Source organism: Miniopterus natalensis, chromosome 5 (assembly GCF_054644295.1).
Source record: "Miniopterus natalensis isolate mMinNat1 chromosome 5, mMinNat1.hap1, whole genome shotgun sequence".
Lineage (NCBI taxonomy): Eukaryota > Metazoa > Chordata > Mammalia > Chiroptera > Miniopteridae > Miniopterus > Miniopterus natalensis.
Window position 1 is genome coordinate 4,675,501 of NC_142085.1, and position 21,007 is coordinate 4,696,507.

The window sequence follows — 21,007 nt, forward strand, 5'->3', positions numbered from 1 at the left end:
ACCTCTAAACGAACCCCAGAATGGCGGCTGCCCGCTCGGGCGAAGTCTTTTATACTGGGACCCCACCCAACGCGCCCAAACCTGCTAGCGCGCCTCCCTTGTCGCGAGACATTGTGCGCGAGGCGTAAATTCATTGGCTAACCCGAAACACAACTCGCTAACTGATTGGCTACCCTTCCTTCACCTTCGCTCAGCCCACTCCCCCCTCCCCGTCACTCTCCGCACGTTTTTCCACCTCCTGCCTAAGGGGGCGGGAGGCGCGTGCGCGTGGCCGGAGAGCCTAGCACCTCCCTTTCCTTTGCCCTCGCCACTTCCGCCCTCGAAAACATTTCTCACCCTGGGTTGGCGGAACTGGGCTGGCGCATGCGTACTGAGGGAATCTCGGTCTAAATTGCCTTCAAAATTGTTTAAAAGGCAAACTCTAAGTATCAGATCTAAGAATCATAGTGACTGGTTCATAAAAAACTCAATTTTGAGGCCAAATTCCACTGTGACGCAGTTGAATTTAGCTTCTCTACCTTGCCCGCCCCTTTCTCGCTTCCGTCCTGACGCAAGTGCGTGGCTGCCGGCCGCGCTGCAGGCTGGTCCTTGGCCCTGCCCTAGTCAGTTTCCCGGAGCATGCGCAGTCGCCTTCCCGGCCATTCCGGGTTTGCGCGTACGTCAAGATGGCGGCCTCCGTGTCGAATAAGCTGCTGAGGTGCCTTCCTAGTCTTTCGTCCTTCAGGGGTGCCTACGGAGTTCAGGTAACTCCTTGGAGCACATTTTGTACAGCCGCTACTTAGTTATGCCTTCTCTAGGTCGTTGCTCCACCTCTGGGAACCGGGAAGTGGACTTTCCCTTAGCGCTTATGCCTCCTCTGTCTAGGCAACACTTTGCTCCCACCGCTCTTCTTCTTCCACTTACCCTCCTTAAAGCTCCGTGCACTTTTCTAAAATCCTCACCCGAGGATATGTTTATTGGCTTTCTAGAGAGAGAAACACTAATCGGTTGCCTGTCCTAGGCTCCCCTACCAACGATCGAACCCGCAACCTGCTTATGTGCCCTGACCGGAATCGAATCCGCAACCTTTTGTTGTGTGGAGGACGCTCCAACCAACTGAGCCACCGGGCCAGGGCTCCGCGATTTTTTAATCCCCAGCCGAGAGCAAAGAGCCAGGGTTGTATTTCATTCTCCTCCGAAGCTGTCGTCTGTGCTAAATAACTAGATGAGTGCCCCCTCCCAACCCTGTCATGCACAACCAACTCAACGATGCGAATGGTGTCTAAATCTGTGATGCCCTGGAGGGCCCTTGGCTTCAGGGGCACTAAATTCTACCGACCCTGCTGTCTCCCAGTAAAGCCGGCACACATTATCTCGACCTGGTGACTGGTTTCCCAGCCCTCCATCTCACTTAGTCCGTTTATTATCAGAGCATACGTGAAAGTTTAACTCGTTCAGTCCTTTGGATTGAGATTTCCCTCCAGCCTCATGTACTTACCATCCTGAAGGTTCTTGGTATGGCAGGGCCCGTTTTTGGTGGGGTTGGGTGGGATAGGACTGCTTGCCCAGCTGCCACTCCCTAAAGTGGGACTGAAGAGTGGTGACGGGTCACTATGGAGTTAATGACAGGCCTGGTAGCTTTAAAGCTAGCGTTAGGACTCGTTTGTTCTTCGCTGTGGAATGTTGACCTTCAACTTTTATAAAGCTGGGGAGCACAACGATTCCGGATTGGATCAAGTTGGAGACTCATCTGACCTACACATCCCTTCCCTGCCATACATCTTTTTTTAATTTTTAATTTAATTTTATTTTTTTAATCTTCACCCAAGAGTATTTTTCCCATTGCTTTTCAGAGAGAGTGGAAGGGGGGAGGGGAGAGAGAGAGAGAGAGAGAAACATTGATGTGAAAGAGACACATTGATTGGTTGCCTCCCTCAGGGGCCCCAGACCTGGGAGGGCGATCGAGTCTGCAACCAAGGTACATGCCCTTGGCCAGAATCAAACCACAAACCCTTCAGTCCAAGGGCCAATGCTCTAACCACTGAGCCAAACCAGCTAGGGCCCCTGCCACACATCTTATGTCCCTTTTATTTTCTTCACCCTTTTCCCCTCTACTAGACTCCATTCATCCCCAAAAGCAGGAATACCTTCTATGTGCCAGGTTTTTAAGTTGTCCTCCCAAATAAGATTGCCTCTCAGTCACCTGTACTAGTTATCCTCTAACATTAGCTTCTTTCAGGACCTAGCTGGAGATAAAGTGATTGTTGATGTCACTTTAACCCCAACAAATGTGTTACCATCCATATATATTCCTGCTGTATTCCATTAACAGTAGATTCCTCATCTCCGAGTTTAGGCAGCAAAACAATCGGGTTCCTTCTTTGAATTCATTTTTTTATTTTCACCCTTCTTTTATAGGTTCCCCTCCAAACTCTCTGCACCAAAGCCCCCCTTGAGAAAGATTCTTTGCCCCCGGTGCCCATTTCCCCTTATAAGAATGAACCCTGGAAATACCTGGACTCAGAAGGTACTTCTAACTGGGGGAGGGTCATGTGTGGTTTGAAATAAATGGACAGAGACACTTCCTCCACCCTAACTTTTGTGGTCTTTCAATTCAGAATACCAGACCCGCTATGGTTCTCGCCCAGTCTGGGCTGACTACCGTCGCAACCACAAAGGTGGAGTACCCCCGCAGCGGACTCGAAAGATGTGTATTGTGAGTTTCTGACAGTGGCACATGGATGGGATATGAAGTGTGGGCGGAGACCACAGTGACAGTGGCAGCAGCATTTCTTCTGATAGGGCTTGGAACATCGTCACTTCCCAATTTCTTCTCTCTACAGCGTAAAAATAAAGTTGCTGGGAATCCGTGCCCTATCTGCCGGGATCACAAGTTGCACGTTGACTTTAGGGTAAGGAAAATCTTTTCTCCAGGATGAGGCTCTGGAGCCTTTATGCAATGCTGAAGAGATAGCAGTAGGTGCCCCACTCTTCAGATCCCAGCGCCCCTACACTCCATTTTGCACTCACTTCCTGGCACTATAAGAACATCTCCTGTGTAGTTTTTTGCCCTCTACTATGGATTATAGTAAAAAGAGTCATTCCTTACCTATGAAATTGACAATCTAAATTGGCAGGCAAGAAAAATGCCCATTTCTAATGGGAGAGCAATGCCCAAAAGTTCATTTATATCCATCACAATTATTAGCAAGTAGATTGGGCTAGTTTTTTTCTGAGGTTTTATTTCCTTGTCACATTGACATTTGGTGGCATGCTGAGACTTGCAGCTGGAGGGAAGATACATAAAGCACTTTTTTGAAAAGCCTTTATTGTGAGGACAGGACTTGCTTCTTACAGAATTAAAAAACCTTATAAAGCTGATAATGGGAAAGTGTTCTGAGCTTGCAGTGAAGTAGAAGATCAGAAGCTGAATGGCTGGTTATTAGGGAAGTTGGAGGGCATTGGTGTATCAGTCAGCAGATGAAGGTGTGTGACTGTTCTCAGGCCCCTTCTCACACAAATTGTAGAGGAGTCCAGTGGGTAACTTGTCAATTTCAACTGTGTACGATCAGTTAACAAAAAGGTATTGTAACCAATTTTATACAGTTTATAATCACATAACAAGGGAGAGAGAAAGATTACAGATTTAATAGTGTGGATGATTCTGCTTCCACAAGTGTACCTGCTTCTTCCTTGGGTCTCACTTCCTGTGATTAACTTGCTAGCTGAGAGTCATTCTATGTAATTAACTTTAAAATTGATCTGAGTAAATATACACTACATACAGCATGCTACTATAGGCCTTAATTATCCATCTATGCACAATACAACATATACTGTATTTTCTGGGTGGTTTCAATGATTGTCAACTGACTCCCAAATTTTTTGCATAAGGGCTGATTTTTCAACCTGACCCCTGGAGAGGAGAATTCTGTATGAGTCTTAGTGACACAGTGTAGGCCGTGCGTGTAAAATCGGTGAAAGAACAAGAACGGGGAAATGTTTGCTGGGGTTTTCACAAATATATTCAGTAAAGTGATAGAGCTAAAACTGGGACATGGAGGGCAGCACCTGGAGAGACAGAGAGGTTAAGGTCATCTGTGTGGATGTGTAGGGATTGTGCACTTTCATTTCAGTCTCTGATGGTCTTCCTGCTCTCCCCCCACTCCTTCCTCTACCACTTTCCCCACAGAATGTGAAGCTCTTGGAACAGTTTGTCTGTGCTCACACGGGTATCATCTTCCATGCGCCATACACAGGTTAGCCTATCATCCCTGTCCCCACCAGAATAGCACTTCTTGTTTATTCAGATGACAAGTATTTGTTTGGTGGCTCCTACCATGGCATAAAAAGTGCAATTGAACCCTTTGGAAATTTTGGCGTAATGGAGATAGTTACATGCCAAAACAGTTACATGTGGACCAAAGACACAGGCAGGTGTCACTGCAACCTAAATATAGCTTCTGAAAGATAAGTGGTATGATTTTTTCCTTTCTTTAGGGCTCTTTGCTTTGTATGTGTGTTTAATTGATTTTAGAGAGAGGGGAAGGGGGAGAGAGAGAAAGAAACATTCACATGAGAGTGAAACATTGATCGGCTTCCTCTTGCTTGGCCCCTACCGGCAATTGAGCCCGAAACCTTGGCATGTGCCCTGATGGGAAAGCGAACCAGCAACTTTTTGGTGCACGAGATGACACCCAACTCTGAGCCACACAGGCCAGGGAGGGCTTTTCACTTTTACAAAAGGTTTTCTCATAAATTGATCGCCCCATAAGTTCTTTTATACTGCTGACAATTCAGTTAGATTTCCCAAATTTGGAATTGTAAGCTTAACAATTGAAGATTACAACTATTCCCTAACTACAGCCACAGGCTAAAGCTGGGTTACTGCAGTGTATTTGTTTTCCGTGTCTGCCACTGCTTCCAGGCTACAATGGCAAAGTTGAGTAGCTGAGACAAAGATTCTAGGACCCGAAACGCCTAAAATATATACAGAAATGTTTTGTCAGTGCCTGCTAACACAAGTTAAATTTGCAAAGAATCAGAAGTTACCATTTTGGGGATGGCAGCATGATTGGTGGAATTCGGTTTGTCAGGGAGTTTTCAAAAGTACTTTTAAACTCCTGTCAAGCTGTAAAAACTGAAGAGACTGTTTTGCTACTCTCTCAGATTGCCTTCCCCAGACCTGAAATACTTTCTTCCTTCATTGATTTTTTTTCTCTGCCCAATTTAAGCACATTTGCCTTTTGAATTGTGTTCTGTTCCCTGTTTTGGAGCCTTTACCATTAAATGGCTTCTCTGTAGTGGCTGGACCCTCCAAAGTTTTTATCCCAGCTCTCAGAGAGAGAGGACTTCTTCCTATTGGGCAGATGGGGAAACAGGCCCATGGAGGAGTCAGGAGAATGGGGAGCCAGATCTTCCAAATCCGCCCTCTCTCACCGTGTTGAAGTGGTGTGTATTCTTTACCTACTGTGCCTGATAGAATGAGTAGAGTTACCGTTTTGGTTCCCACAGGAGTCTGTATGAAGCAGCACAAGAAGTTGACCCAGGCCATCCAGAAAGCCAGGGATCATGGTGAGTGAGAACGGGCCCAGAGAAGTTTTGTTAGTAGACATCAAGAAGGTGACTTAGGGCTAAAGGATAGATATAAATGCTCCCACCTACCTGAGAAGTTAGTACCCATCATGTTCTTCCAAGAATCTCGTTACTCCACTGTCCCTTATTCCCTCTCTTGACTCTCTTGTCATTGTCCTCTTGTTCCTCCTCTTTTTCTTCCCTCTTTATAACTGTTATTCCCAACGCCATAGCTAGATCATAGGAGGAGTTTGGTATAAATTTCTGGCTGGCGCTTCTTAATACCTTTCTACAAGTTAGAAAAAAGTGCCCCTCCATTAGGGCAGATGCAGCTTCATAGCCCTGGTGCAGGGCTGCACAGCTTGGTGGGCAAGAGCCCAGGCAGTATGTCAGCCCACACTTCCCCCTTGGCCACTTGGCCTTTGTGCAGTGTACCACATGCGTGAATGTACCCAGTCAGTAGCTGTGACTGTTTCCTTCCTCCCTTTATGGGTTATTTTCCTTCCTGTCTCTCTTAATCTGAACTACCCACCTTGCTCCCTTCCCTCACTTTCTCTTTTTTTTTTTAAATCCCCTAGGTCTCCTTAGTTATCACATTCCCCAGGTTGAACCTCGGGACCTTGACTTCAGTAACTCTCATGGAGCTGTGAGTGCTACTCCACCAGCTCCCACCCTGGTTTCAGGAGACCCCTGGTATCCATGGTACAGCTGGAAACAGCCACCAGAGAGAGAGCTGTCCCGCCTTCGTCGGCTGTATCAAGGCCATCTCCGAGGAGAGAGTGGCCCCCCACCTGAGTCAATGCCAGAGGTGCCACTCACAAAGCCAGCGGAAGCCTCCACTGAACATGCAGGCTCCCAGAGGCCTCTCTAGGAGCTATAGACTGGGAAGGACGTGGAGGGATTGGGAGATAATGCCTAGGAATTACTTGCTGGGCCAATGGCAGGTCCAGCGTCAGTAAAAGGAAATAATTGTTGTTGGAGGGGATAAATACATGTGAGGCTGAGAGAGGGCAGTACAGATGTGAAAAACCCTAATCCCCACGCAGTGTAACTAGATGGGCTCAACCTTCTCTTGCTGTTTCAGACCCCTGCCTGCTCGGCTCTTCCACAATAAAGCTGTGTCTCCTGTCCTCTGGAGTGAGTCTCGGGGAAATGGGTGCTGCTGTGGGGAGAGGAGTGGTCAGGCTGGAGCCACCCCAACCAGTGACTGTTGGGACCAGAAGCCACCTGGAACGGGCGGTTGTGCGGTTCTGCATTGATCACTTGTGGGCCCCCTGTGCCTGGGGCGATGTTCCAAGGCCCACACCTCTCAGCTGATGGCTAGAACTAACGGCTTGGAGAAGACACCAGGCCTAAGGAAAATGCATTGCTAGGCGCCCACTGCCGGGGGCGGGGTGGGGGGGAGTGGAGTGGAGTGGCGTTGCTAAGGGACCGCAGGTCTGGTGGGAACAGCACGGTCACAGCCCGAGCGGTGAGGGGCGGGCTGTGTGCTGGGCCCCGCCCAGCTGTGAAAGGGCACGAGACTTCAAGGGGCGGGGCTTCGGTGGCTGGACGGAAATTACGTAGCGCGGGCGGGGTCGGCCACGCACAATGGGCCATGGAGTTCCCGTTTGATGTGGACGCGCTGCTCCCGGAGCGGATCACCGTGCTGGACCAGCACCTGCGGCCCCCGGCCCGCCGACCCGGAACCACAACGCCAGCCCGGTGACATCTCAAACCCGCCCCGAGGCCTTTCTCTCTGGGTTCCCCTAGAAACCTGGCCGAGGCGCCACGCCCCCTTCTCACTGACGAGTGACCCTCCTTCTTGGTGTCCTGGCACAAGCTGTTGGTGACTTTTCATCCTACACTTAGTAGGATTGATGTGCTCGTGGGTCTAGGACATTCTACCCCTCGGCCAAATACGTGGTCCAAGCCAAAGGATGTGGTTGACCCGCGTTTCCTGCTTCCCCACAATAACCTCAAGGGAAGAGGGAGTGTGGCAAAAGTTTACGTACCAGAGGGTGGGTTAGAAAATCAGATGGGAAGACAAGATAAAGTCAGTCTTAAGTGCTGAACCTGGGTTGCAGTTGTGGTCCAGGTTCCTGGGAGTAACTGCTCAGAACCCTTATTCAGTGATTATCTGACTTTATCTCCTCTCTTTCTATAGTATTGATGTGCAGCAGCAAATTATGACCATTGTAGATGAACTGGGCAAGGCTTCTGCCAAGGTATTGGGGACACCTTTCGGGGCAGTAGATAAGGAAGGCTTAGATCCTTTGGAAGGGACTTGCAGAAACTCTGTCTTTGTCTCCCTGGCAGGCCCAGCATCTTCCTGCACCCATTACCAGTGCATCGAGGATGCAGAGTAACCGTCATGTTATGTATGTGCTGAAGGACACCTCCGCTCGACCGTGAGTGCCAAATGCTTTTCCATCCTGTATCCTTTCCTCTCCAACCCCTTTCCCTTTTTGACTCTACCTCTCTCGGGTACTAACTGCTACTAACCTGTTCATTATTTTCCCCATCCTATAGGGCTGGAAGAGGAGCTATTATTGGTTTCCTTAAAGTTGGATACAAGAAACTCTTTGTACTGGTGAGTGCTATTGGAAGCTGAGAGTTCATATGCCATGATTTCTGAAAACAAAAGTGCTGAAGTTTGGGAGGTGGCCACACTGTCTTGGTCCTAAAATATATTTGTTGTTCTTTACTCCTTAGGATGATCGTGAGGCTCACAATGAGGTGGAACCACTTTGCATCCTGGACTTTTACATCCATGAGTCACTTCAACGCCATGGCCATGGGCAAGAACTCTTCCAGTATATGTTGCAGGTACCACTTCTCTCTTCACCAGTCTGTCCAAAGGGAGATTAAAGGCCCCTTTGCTGTGAGCTCTACCAGAGCCTCTACCTCCCCCTCCCCAAGATCCGCACGTCCTCCTAGTCCCTTCCCAGGCTCCAGAGTTCTGTTGGCATGTTCTCCCCACATCTTCTCCTACCCTAAGTCTCCTGTTCCCTGCAGAAGGAGCGAGTTGAACCACACCAACTAGCCATTGACCGGCCCTCACAGAAGCTGCTGAAGTTCCTAAATAAACACTACAACCTGGAGACCACAGTCCCACAGGTTAGAGGTTTCAGAGGGTAGATTCCCACTGAAAATTCACATTGGATTCATTTATTATTTGGGGGCAAGGAATTGGCACCTTGCAAGCACAGTCCCCATTATACGCTCTCTATTTTGATTCATCATGGCTGTTTTGTATACCTAACATGTTTGTGCCCAGACATAGCCAGCTCATTTTCACCTCCTTATTTTTACACAGGCTATTACTTATGCAATCAACGTTTATTAAGGGCCCAGAATAATATACATTCCCTGTCCTCAGGGAACTTTGGTCTAAAGTGGGGAAGGTGGTTTGTTTATAAGTAAATGCAATATAATATTACTAATGCTAGCCATTCACTCAACAAATATTTACTGAGCACCTGGCACTAGGAAAATACTTTATTCAACAAAACAGATAAAAGTTTCTGCGCTTGTGGAGCTTATATTTTAGTTGAGGAGGCAGACAATCATAATAAACAAGTATATCCTGTGGTTGATTCTAATTGCTCTGGAAAAATGAGAGCCAGTGAGCGGGCTTGGGAGTGCCATGGTGGGGATGGGAGAGTGTGGGATTGCAAGTTTCAGCGGCATAGGCAGGGAAGGCCTCACTGAGGAAGTGTCATTTGAACAATAAGTTAAAGGAGGTGAGAATAAGAGCCAATATCTGGAGGGAGGGATCCCAGGCCAAGGGAACGGCTAGTGCAAAGGCCCCGAGGTAGGAGTGTGCCTGAAAGAGTGACCTGGCTGGTATGACTAGAGCACTGTGAATGATGGGGGGGGGCTGGGGAGGGATTGATGAGATCAGATCTGTAATGGCAGGAAGAACATTTTAGGCCTTAAAGCTATTTCAAAGTCTTTGGCTTTTACTCTGTGTGAAAAAAGGGAGCCATCCTAGGGGTTTGAGCAGAGGGATGATATAACCTGACTTTTAATTAGATCACTTTGACTGTTAAAAATAAGCAGCAAGGCCCTGGCTACTGTGGCTTGGTTGGTTGGAGCACCATCCCATACACCAAAAGGTTGCGGGTTCAATTCCCAGTCATGGCACATGCCTTGGTTGCGGGTTTGATACCTGGTCAGGGTGCGTGTGGGAGGCAACCAGTCGATGTGTCTCTCTCTCTCACTTTCTCTCCCTCCCTCCCTTCCACTCTCTCTGAAAAGCAATGGAAAAAATATCCTCAGGTGAGGATTTAAAAAAGAATAATTAAAAGAAAAAGTAAAATAAAAATAAGCAGAGGGGGAGCAAAGGCAGAAGCAAGCAGACCAGTTAGGAAGGAATAATCCCAATGAAAACTGGTGGTAGCCCGGACCAAGATGGTAGCAATACAGTTACTAAGGAGTGGTCAAATTTTAAATATTGTTAAGTTAAAGCAAGGAAAATTTCCTGATAGATTCTCGGTGGGGAGAGAGGGGGGGAGTTAAGGATGATTCCCAAGTTGTTGGCCTGAGAAATTGGAAGGATGGAGTTACATAAACTGAGATGGTAGGTGGAGCAGTTTGGGGGAAATAGTAGGACTCCGTTTTGAATATGTTCATTGGAGATGTCCATAATAAGTCCAGGCTGAATACACAGTTGGGTATTTCCCTGGAGTTCAGAGAAGAGGTTTGGGATGCAGAGTCTTCAGCATACATAGGGTATTGAAAGCAGTGAGACAGGATGACATCACCAGGGAGTGGTAGAGAAGTTGTCCAAAGATTTGAGCCGTTGGGCATTCTTTTAAGAAGTTGGGGAGGCCTTGGCCTGTCCCTTGTGGCTTGTCATCCCACGCACCAAGAGGTTGCTGGTTCCATTCCAGGTCAAGGGCACATGACCAGGTATCAGGCTCGATCCCCGGTAGGGGGCATGCAGGAGGCATCTGATCGATGTTTTGCTCTCACATCAATGTTTGTCTCCTCCACTCCCTACAAATCAATAAACTATTCTTAAAAAGAAAAGAAGTCAGAGAGGAGAGGAAGAACCAGCAAGTGTGACCAAGGAGTAACTACTGAAGTAGATGAAAACTTACGAGTAAATTGACCTGGAGGCCAGTAAGGAAAGTGCTTCCAGGAAGAAGGAATGGCTTACTGATTCAAATGGTGCTGACCAGTGAGGTAAGAAGAGATCTGGGCAGTGACTTGGATTTAGCTTCCTGAGGCTGCTGGTGATCCTGACGAGCTACAGTGCAGTGGTAGGTGGAAGTCTGGATGTGGAGTGGGTTTAGGAGACTGAGAAGCTAGGAACTGGAGACAGCAATAATAGGCCACACTTTTATTTATTTATTTGTTTTTATTGATTTTAGAGAAAAAGAGAAACATGGATTTGTTGTTCTACTTATTTATGCATTCATTGGTTGATTATTGTATATGCCCTGATGGGGGATCGAACCTGCAACCTTGGCATATTAGGACAATACTCTAAGCAACTGAGGTACCCAGCCAGGGCCTAGCCCACTCTTATTTTTGTTTTTTAATATGTTTTTATTGATTTCACAGAGAAGAAGGGAGAGGGAGAAATAGAAACATCCTCTTACATGTCCCCTACTGGGGATCAAGCCTGAAACCAGGCATGTGCCCTGACTGGGAATCCAACTGTGACATCCCCATAGGTCGACACTCAACCACTGAGCCACACCGGCTGGGCTAGGCCACTTTTTTAAATGCTGCTTTAAGGGTAACAGAGAAATAGAGCAAGAGCTGGAGAGGGACTTGGATCAAGAGCTTGTTGATTCTTTTCCGTTGTAAGAACTAATAGCATAAGAATAATCCCATACAGAGAAAATCTGATGTAAGCAGGTGGGAAGAACTGCTGAAGCAGTGTGTTGAGTGGGTGGGTGGGGCTAGGATTGGGCTCCTTGGACAGGAGCAGGAACTGTAACAAGATTTGATTGATATGCTTTCTGAGGAGGCATAAGGACACCATGGTGAGTGCTACCTTGGGGTTAAAGTTGGGTAAAGAAAGGTTTGATATATGTTTAACCTTGAAAGGTGAGTGTTGGAGGACAGAAGTGGGTGGGTTAAGACTTCTCATGTGGAATATCCAGCAAGAACTAAGGCGGAGAGGTATTAAACAAGCTGCCTGGGCACTGTAAGCAGTTTGGTGTGGCTGGAGTGTGGGCATGTGCTTGGGAGGATGAGAGTGGGTTGGTTGACATTACAGCGTGATTAAGGTAGATGGACGGGCCTACTGAGAGTAGGGGTAGGGAACGTCCAGCAAAATCATTTGGTCTGGCTCTGCCAAGGCCTTACCAAAGAGAAGCTGTTCAGCCATCATATTAGGGGTGAGTTAATTAAATGTTTGCCCAAATATAGCAGGCTAATTTTTAAGTTGGTAATTTTATATGGCCTGAGAATGTTGTTTTAAATATCCAAATGACCCTTGGCAGAAAAAAGGTTGCCCACCCTTGACTTAGAGTGTCCTTCCACATATATTTTTCCATTAAGAGGCCGTAGAGAGCAGTGGAAGGACACAGTATTTAGCATGACACATTACACAGGTGATGTAACACCAGAGCAGGATAGCGTATAACTAATACCGGCTAATGTGTGCTGAGCTCTGCCTGGTATCTACATGCACCATCTCAGCTGACCCTTGTACATCTCTTTGAGGTAGATGCTACTGTTGACTCCGTTCTAGGTTTCTACAGATGAGTGACTTGACCAAGTTCACACAACTGAGTGGTAAAGCTCAAATGTGAACCCATAGCTCACTCCTCACAACCACACTGTATTCCTGACTGAAATGGTACAGCTAGAAGAGTGGCGCTTGAGGCCCAGCTCTGCCACTTGTAGCTACTTGGCTTTGGGCAAGCCATGTCTCCAAGTGTTGTTTTGTTCATTCTCACCTGATGATATTTTTCCATTGACTTTTAGAGAGTGAAAGGAGGACAGAGAGAGAAACATCTATGTGAGAGAGAGACATCAATAGGTTGCCCCCTGCACGTACCCCTACTGAGGCCAGGGATCAAACCTGCAACCCAGGTATGTGCCCTTGACTGGAAATCGAACCCGAGACCCTTCGGTGTGCTGGCCAATGCTCTGACCATTCAACCACATTGGCCAGGGTTCCAGTCCTTTTTTTTTTTTTTTTTAAATTTTTCCCCTGTCTCCAGTCCTTTTTTACTGTTCTTTAAAATAGGATTATTGTGAAGTCCAAATTGAATGTGATAATCACTCTAAAATGATCAATTGTTAGATATCAGAGTGGTACCCTGTCCTCCAGCTTGTCTTCCCTAGACAGCGTCACCCATTTGAGCCCTTAAATCCTCGTTTTCTCAGTGTTTGTATCCTTAACCCCTGTGGCCTTGTCAGTGGGTTTTGTTTAGATAGTTCTGGATGCCTGCCTTGACATTTTGTGCACTTCATAAGGCTGGGTCCTGGGAGAACCTAAAAGGGTCTGGCTTTTTGTTTTTGAGATAAAATTCACTATTTTAACTTTTTAAAATAAACAACTCAATGGTTTTGAGTATATTCACAGTTGTTACAGTTACTACCACTGTCTAATTCCAGAACATTTCCATTTCCCAAAAAGAAACCTGGTAGTCATTAAGCACTCCCCACTCCCTGTCCCCAGCCCCTCTTAACCACTAACCTACTCTCTATGGAATTTCTTATTCTGGACATTTTATGTAAATGGAATTACAATATGTAGCTTTTGTGTTTGGCTTTCACTTAGCATAATGTTTTACTGGGGTTCATCCATGTTGTAGCCTGTATCAATACTTCATTCCTTTTTTTTTTTTTTTAATACTTCATTCCTTTTTATGGCTGAAAAATATTCCATTATGTGGCTCTACTACATTTTGTTTATCCATTTATCAGCTGATTGATATATGGTTGTTTCCAGTTTTTGTCCATTATGAATATTGTGTATAAGATTTTATTCACACTTATATTTTCAGTTCTCTTGGGTATGTATATACCTAAGAATGGAATTGCTGGTCATACGGTAATTCTTTAACTTTCTGAAGAAACGACAAACTTTTTCCATTGACTACAACATTTTACATCTTCACCAGCAGTGGATGAGTGTTTCGGTTTCTCAACATCCTCACCAACATGTTGTTTTCCTCTTTTTAAAAAATCATCATCAGCCCAGCTGGGTGTGGCTCAGCGGTTGAGTGCCGACCTAGGATCCAGGCGACCGGGTTGTGGGCTCCATCAATGACTCTCTCATCATTGATGTTTCTATCTCTCTCCCTCTCCTTTCCTCTCTCTGAAATCAATAAAAGATATATTTAAAATAAATAAATAAAATAAAAATAAAATAAAAAATCATCATCATCCTAGTAGGAATGTAGTATCTCTTTGTGGGTTTGATTTGCATCTCCCTAGTGACCAGTGATGATAAGCATCTTTTCAAGTGCTTACTAGCCATGTGAGTATCTTCTTCGGAGAAACATTTATTCAAGTCCCATGCCCATTTTTAAAAAAAATTTTTTTTTTAATATATTTTTATTGATTTCAGAGAGAGGAAGGGAGAGGGAGAGAGACAGAAAAAGAATGATGAGAGAGTCATTTATCGGCTGCCTCCTGCACGCCCCCTACTGGGGATCCAGCTCCCAACCCCAGGCATGTGCCCTGACCGGGAATCAAACCATGATCTCCTGGATCAGAGGTCAATGCTCGACCGCTGAGCCACACTAGCCAGGCCCATGCCCATTTTTAAATTGTGCTCTTTTTTTTCTTGAGTTGTAAGAGTACTTTATATATTCTAGATACAAACACCTTAAAAATATTTGCAAATATTTTGTCCTGTTGTGTTTATGAGTTGTCTCTTCATTTTCTTGATAGTGTCTTTTGAAGCACAAGACTTTACTTTTGATGAAGTGCATTTTGACGAAATCTGTTTCTTTTTGTTGGTTGTGCTTTTGGTGTCATATTTAAGAAATTTTGTCTAATCTAAAGTCATAATTTTCCTCAATGTTTCCTTCTAAGGTTTTCATAGTTTTAGCTCTTAGATCTATTTTTAGTTGTTTTTTTGTTTTTGTTTTTGTCTGTGGTATGAAATCGAGATCCAAATTCATTATCTTGCGTATGGATTTTCAGTTGTCCCAGCACCATTTGTTGAAGAGACTGTTCTTTCCCCATTGAATGGTCTTGGCACCCTTGTTAAGAATCAACTGGCCATAGACACACGGGTATATCTCTGGACTCTGTTCATTCCATTGGTCTCTGTGTCTATCCTAGGCCTCTACCACACTGTTTTGATTACTGTGGCTTTGTAGTATTGAAATTAGAAAGTGTGAATCCTCCCACTTCGTTCTTCTTTTTCAAGATCATTTTGTGTGTTTGAGGTCCTTTGCCACTCCATATCAACGTTAGGTTCAGCTTGTCAGGGTCTGAGTGTTTGACTGAGACTGTCAGGAAGGCTAGCATTTGTTCCTCCCACTGTGGCTTTTTTAGCACAGGGTTCTGTACCCAAGTATGTTCTGAGTGGCTGAATGGACAACCATATTTTGCTTGTTTTGTCCTATAGGTGAACAACTTTGTGATCTTTGAAGGCTTCTTTGCCCATCAGCATCGTAAGTGTCCTCACCTTGTGTTTGTTGGTCAAGTAGTTGGGGTGAGGGAACAGAAAGAGGTGGGCTTTTGGTCCAACTGGTCCCCTCACTGGGGCACCACCGCTTCCTTCCTCACAGGGCCCTCTGCTCCCTCTCTGAGGGCAACTCGACACTCTCGCGCTGCTGTGGTCGATCCTACGCCCGCTGGTAATGCTGCACTGAATAGGTGCAACAGTAGTGCTATGATGGCTAGTTTCTCTGGCCACAGAGCACAATGTGATCTGTGGGCAATGTGGACAAATTCTAGAGCAACCCAAGTCTCCAGCAGTCATTACCCATTTACCTTTACCATCATGGGAGCTCAGTGCATTTGAACTTGTCAAGACTTTTAACTAAGCAAATTATTGGGAGCCTGTTTGACTAATGCTCATGGAACCTTTTGTTGCTTCAGTTCCATAAAAGTAGGCCAGAGTCACATTCCTTTGTAAACCCCTCACGTTTCCATCAGTCAATGAGGGACAGACAAGTGCAGTCAGCCCTTCCATTTCCAGTCATAGAAAATGACATGAATGGCCTGAAGTTTAAATATTAGTTTTAGAAGACAATGCTCAGAATTTATAACATTTCCAACCAAATAATGAAATTGATCTGGAGAAACTAGACCTAGGTGCTGAGGTGCTGAAATGCTGCCCGGGTTCCCCATTCCATCCACATGCTCCCTGCCAATCTGAGCCCCACTCCTTCCTCATTGCCTCCCCAAGGTGGAGAAGCACAGCCTGTGCTGGCCATGCCATGCATCCCTGCATAGAAGGGCCCCTCTCCCAAGCTGGCTGTGACTACTAGCTCTCACCTCCTCCATGGCAGGAAAGGGAGTAACCATCACTCGAACAGTCTGGTACCAGTTATCGGCTTCAGCCAGTGTCAGGCCCTGAGAGGCAATTCATGTCCATGCCTCACTTTGGTTTCCAAAGCTGCTCCACCCAGCTCCTGCTGGCATACAAGCTGTGAGGGGGTGAGAGCCAATAGGACCTGAAGATCTCAGGTCCACAGTCCAGGGCCAAGCACAAAGCTTATGTGGATGTGCTGAGGAGTCTCTTGTTGCCACACATGATGGAGAACCTCTTGGGAGGGAAAGGGAGGGAGCAAGGAAAGAAGTGAGGGAATAGGAGGCAGCGCCTCGGTCCGTGCCGAGCCTCCCACTACTCTGATGGCTCCTTTCCAGATTCTGTGTGTGCTTGTCATCCTCTTTCCCCGATAGAACTTAGATCTTTCCCATCTTTGCACTGGAAGGAGAGGTTCTGCTCACCCCACCTCTCCTGACCGCTCTAAAGCAATTCCTGATTAACCAAGGACTTTGCCCGTCTCATCTAGAGGGACTTGGGGTCCTCGTTGGCCTGGCTGGGACCATTCCACTGCCCCAGAATCCCAAGGGCCCCTGGCAGCGCCCACTGACAGTAAGAGCTCACCTCCCCTGGCTGCCCTTCTCCACCCCCCAGGCCCCAGAGTCTCCTCTGGATCCTTCCCCACACTGCATTGGGCCTGCTCCTTCTGGCTCTCCTCAGAAGTGCTCCAGTGACCCTGAACCCCCTGTGGTGTGATGGTATTCCTACAGAGCTGCTTCTGTGATGGACTGAACTCTCCTCCTTCCCCAGGAAGAACTGTGGTGTCAGGGAGCAGAGGTTTGGGGTCGTGGGAGTAGTGGCTGGGAGGAGTACAAAGTGTGTCTCCTGATGTTTCCCTTGCCTGTGTCTTCTCCACCACCAGCTCCAGCAAGGAAGCTTCCACCCAAGAGAGCAGAGGGAGACATTAAGCCATATTCCTCGAGTGACCGAGAATGTAAGACTGGGGTAGGGTGTCTGGATTGGGGTGCCCTAGCTCAGAGGAAGAATTCATTCTCTCTACAGGCTCTGATTTCCTCTCCCCTGATCTCTGCTGTCATGACTGTCTTCCCTCCCCTGTTTTTTCCCTTTCTCTGTCTTGCTCTTTATTCTCCCTCTCCCCAGTTCTGAAGGTAGCTGTGGAGCCTCCCTGGCCCCTAAACAGGGCCCCTCGCCGAGCTACACCTCCAGTCCACCCACCCCCCCGCTCCAGCAGCCTGGGAAACTCGCCAGAACGGGGTCCCCTCCGCCCCTTTGTGCCAGAGCAGGAGCTGCTGCGTTCCCTGCGCCTCTGCCCCCCACACCCTACTGCCCGCCTTCTGCTGGCTACTGACCCTGCAGGCAGCCCAGCCCAGCGTCGCCGCACCAGGTAATAGGAGTTGGAGGGTTAGGGAGCCTCAAGACTGTCAGAGTGTCAGAAATGGCAAAGGACAGTTTGTCAGGGACATGAAGCAACAGGACAGGTGGATTGGAGAATATATTGGAAAATATCTGTGGGAGTGGTCTGGAAATAAATGGCAGTGAAGGAGAATAGGACTTTATATGGAGTCTAGGGACCCCAATTTTACAGTGAGAGTTGGGAGGAAGGGTAGGAAGAATCCATATCTGTAGGTAGGGGAACTGAGCCTCTAAGTTGGGGGAAATGTGGGTGTGATACTTGCTAGGAAGGAGCAGTGTAGTGTCTCTTGATACAGTTGGGGGCCACTGACTCGATGTCAGTGCCTTATGTGGCAGGAGGCCATCAAGCAGACAGAATAAGTATCTCCTGTGTTTCTCTCCCAGCTTTCTCTTCACTTCTGACTTGTTTTTCTCTTCCCCCCTTTTTCCCTCTCCCTACCTCCTGTCCATAACATCCTTCCACAGCTCCCTTCCCCGCTCTGATGAGAGTCGATACTGACAGACAGCTAACCCCTTCCCCTCCCTAGGAGACCATGGGTGGGCAGACCCCTCTCCCCAAGAACCCCAGACCTTCCCTAGAAGGTCTCCTCCAGGATCCAGTGGAACCTGACAGAGCCCATAGGATTCCCTCTTCCCCTTTCTTGGACAACTGGATTGTCAAGGTCCCAGATGGCCTGATAGTTTGTAGCTATTCTTGTCATAGAAAGCACCCCTTCTCTCCTAACTTGGTCTCTGAAACTCTCCCACAGACAGCCTGAATTGCTGCCAGACTCTGGTTGTGCAGCTCATACTAACTATCCAGAGCAGCACACTCTGGCTTGCTGTCAGACTCTAGGACACCATGGAAGGCCCAAAGGCCTGCACTGCCAGGGAAACCTTTTCAGGAATCTTGTCCATGGAATAAATCCCACATTTCACTCTACAGTGTCTACTGGTGGCCCTGATACTGCTTTGTGCTACCTACTACTCTTACCTTTCAGACTGCTCGTGCCAGCCAATGAGAGCTGTTTCAGAGCAGTCCAGTTAGGTAGGAGAGGGACTTACAGCTCCTTAAAGGGATCCTCTCAACATTGCTAAACTCCAATACGTTTTATGTGTCAGGGAACCCCTGAGCTGATGACTGCATGGGGCTCCAGAGACTCACCACACTTCTAAAGACACCATTACTTCCTCCAGACCCAGATTCTGTGAGGCACTTTGATTCTTGGCAGTAGATCCCAGCAAGCACCCTGGGATAACTCTTTGCCATATTTCAGAAGATAAGCCTGAGTCTCAAGGACCTGTTAGCTCCTGGATCCCTCCCTCCCCAGTAGTTAGATGGTGATATATTCCTGTCTTGAGATGATGGGCGAACCCCTCTCTGGCCTTCCTGTCTTCTTTCCTCCATAGCAAGAACCTTTTTCCCTGCCCCATACCCAGGATATAAGACATCCTCCCCCCTCTCTTCCCTCTGAATGTGTGGTAATCAGGTACCCCCACTGTGTTCCCCCAAATCCTTGGGAGCAGGATCTCCCTTTCTCCCCATTCATTCCTCCTTTTTCTTCTCCCTCTCAGTGTTGTCTGAATAAAGTGTGAATTTCTTTGTGTTTTTTAAATGGACATTTTCAATGAGAAAAAAAAACACACCAAAAAAACAACTTAAGGTCTCAGCCTCGTTTGTGTGTCACATCTTCTTTTCCTGGTATTTAGAGACCTCTGTCCCTCTCGTCCTCATTGCTGAGATCTGAAGATCTTCTAGCAAGGAGTCTCAGAGCTCCCTTGCAGGACCTGGTGTCCACCCTTCCCCCTCTTCACTGCTAGATCTTTGTGGATTCTGTCTCCTCTCCTGTAGTTGCTGGATCCCTCTATGTAGGCTTCTATGTCTATTCCTCATTCCCTCCGGAGACCTCAGGCTCTCCCCTGTGACTTCTACCCTTCACCCCAGGCCAGCCCTTGCTGAGATGTCAAGATTTACCAACATCCCTGGAATCCACTAATTGCATCCCTGTAACAATCCCCTAATTGTTCCCTGGATTCCTCTTTCCACTCCTTCTCTCCCACCAAACCCTTGGACCTCTCTCAAGACAGTGCCTTACCTCCGTTGAGTTCCCAACACAGTCTGTCACCTGTCTTCATAGGCTCCCTCCCTTTTCCTCCTAAATCAACTTTTCCACTCCCTACAATTAAGGTAACCATGTTTTCCAAACCAAACAACAGGGCACCTGGTCCCACAGATTGGTTTTGTCTACATGTAAGTCTGTTTTTGTGAGATGATTTGCACTACATTTATTAACACATTACTCCAACTAGAAAGAGTAAAGCAACAAATCTGGATTGCTCCAGAAAATCTTTGTGGTATAAAATGCGCTCCCTTTTCTGGGGCCCAGCTTAGATTAAAAGCCCCAGGAAGTATACCTACCCCTCTCTGCTCCTCTCCTCTGATTCCTCCATACCCACTCATCTTCCATCCTGTACCCTCTTCCCCATCATCTCCCATTTCTTCTACAGGGGGACTCCCCCAGGGCTGGTAGCCCAGAGCTGCTGCTACAGCCGTCATGGGGGGCTGAATTCCTCATCTCCCAACATAGGTAAGTATTCATCCCTCCTTACCCTCAAATCAAGTAGGCCATGTTCACTGCTTGCTCCAGCCTTGCCATGCACACATGCCTGGTATTTCCGCAGGCAACCAAGAATGGAAGCAGGGGGAACAGGAAACAGAGGATAGGTGAGGCCTGATCCCCTCCCCTCCCAGCCTCCCAGTACCTCTGTCTCCTTTCCTAACATCACTCTCAGCTCCTTCCTCTGAAACCTTATCCTCCCAACTGGACACTAGCTCCCGCCCAAAAAAAATCCTCCTACCTACTAACATCCTACAAGCCAGTTTCCCCTAAGTTCAACTCTGGTTCTTCCCTTTAGCCAGTTTCCCTGTAAATTCAACACTCGTACTTCCCTGAGGGGTTTCAAGTTTGGACACAGCACCAATGGTTTCATCCTCATACATAAGAGCCAGACAGACCCTGAGAGTCTGATCTTAATTCCACGTCAGTACCCCCATAACCCACTCTCCATCTCCCTCCTACCTACCAGGTCTGCCAGTGAGGAGCAGATCTTGTCACAGGATGGGTATGGGGAGGAACCCATGCACACAGTTCCTCCACAGGCACAGGCCCCACCAGCCCAGTACTGGACAATGGCTGGGGACATGTTCAACGCCAGGTTCATTCGAAACTTGCAGGAACGTCGCAGCACCAGGCCTTGGTGACTGCAGCCCCGTTACACCTTCAAAGTCAGTATTACCTCTCACTACAGGAGGCAGCCAAAGCCCACCCTCAGTATATGCATTCATTCGTTCGTTCATTCAACGGGCTTGCTTAGCAGTGCCAAATCATTTGTATCTTATTTTAATAAAGTATTTTTATCATGAGAGCTACTGAGAAACTTGACTGTCGTTATTTCAATCTCACCCCACTCACTGCACCCAGTTCAGCCCCACCCCTCCCCAGCTTTTTGCGCAAGCGCCCATGTGTGGGAGCGGAGCTCGCGGCCGCTAATTTACTGCGCAAGCGCTCTAAGGCAGCAGCCAATCCGCTAGCGCAGGCGCACTTACAGCAGGCCATGCCTCGCCGCCTCCCTGGGACC

The 21,007-nt window shown here is 47.4% G+C and overlaps 2 protein-coding genes across 8 annotated transcripts; both read left to right on the plus strand.

Annotated features, from left to right (window-relative positions):
• The first annotated feature begins 654 nt into the window (after positions 1-654).
• On the plus strand, positions 655-6,690 carry MRPS18B (mitochondrial ribosomal protein S18B). The gene is made up of 7 exons (XM_016214817.2): positions 655-743; positions 2,398-2,506; positions 2,598-2,695; positions 2,823-2,891; positions 4,172-4,238; positions 5,494-5,553; positions 6,132-6,690. The coding sequence occupies exons 1-7, from the start codon at positions 666-668 to the stop codon at positions 6,422-6,424; spliced, it is 774 nt and encodes a 257-aa protein (XP_016070303.2). The 5' UTR covers positions 655-665; the 3' UTR covers positions 6,425-6,690.
• A 443-nt stretch (positions 6,691-7,133) lies between these two features.
• ATAT1 (alpha tubulin acetyltransferase 1) lies at positions 7,134-20,778 on the plus strand. Of its 7 annotated transcripts, none has more exons than XM_016214786.2 (13): positions 7,136-7,257; positions 7,700-7,760; positions 7,852-7,943; positions 8,065-8,125; positions 8,248-8,361; positions 8,551-8,652; positions 15,089-15,134; positions 15,252-15,320; positions 16,878-16,949; positions 17,117-17,360; positions 19,877-19,956; positions 20,051-20,093; positions 20,456-20,773. In XM_016214786.2, exons 1-13 carry the CDS (start codon positions 7,151-7,153, stop codon positions 20,628-20,630), a joined length of 1,266 nt encoding a protein of 421 aa, XP_016070272.1. In that variant the 5' UTR covers positions 7,136-7,150; the 3' UTR covers positions 20,631-20,773. The 7 variants fall into 7 exon arrangements, with proteins under 7 accessions (XP_016070275.1, XP_016070276.1, XP_016070272.1 ...); XM_087817259.1 differs by lacking the exon at positions 7,136-7,257 and adding an exon at positions 7,330-7,543; XM_016214789.2 differs by lacking the exon at positions 8,551-8,652 and having other exon boundaries at positions 7,134-7,257; positions 20,456-20,778.
• Positions 20,779-21,007: the final 229 nt, after the last annotated feature.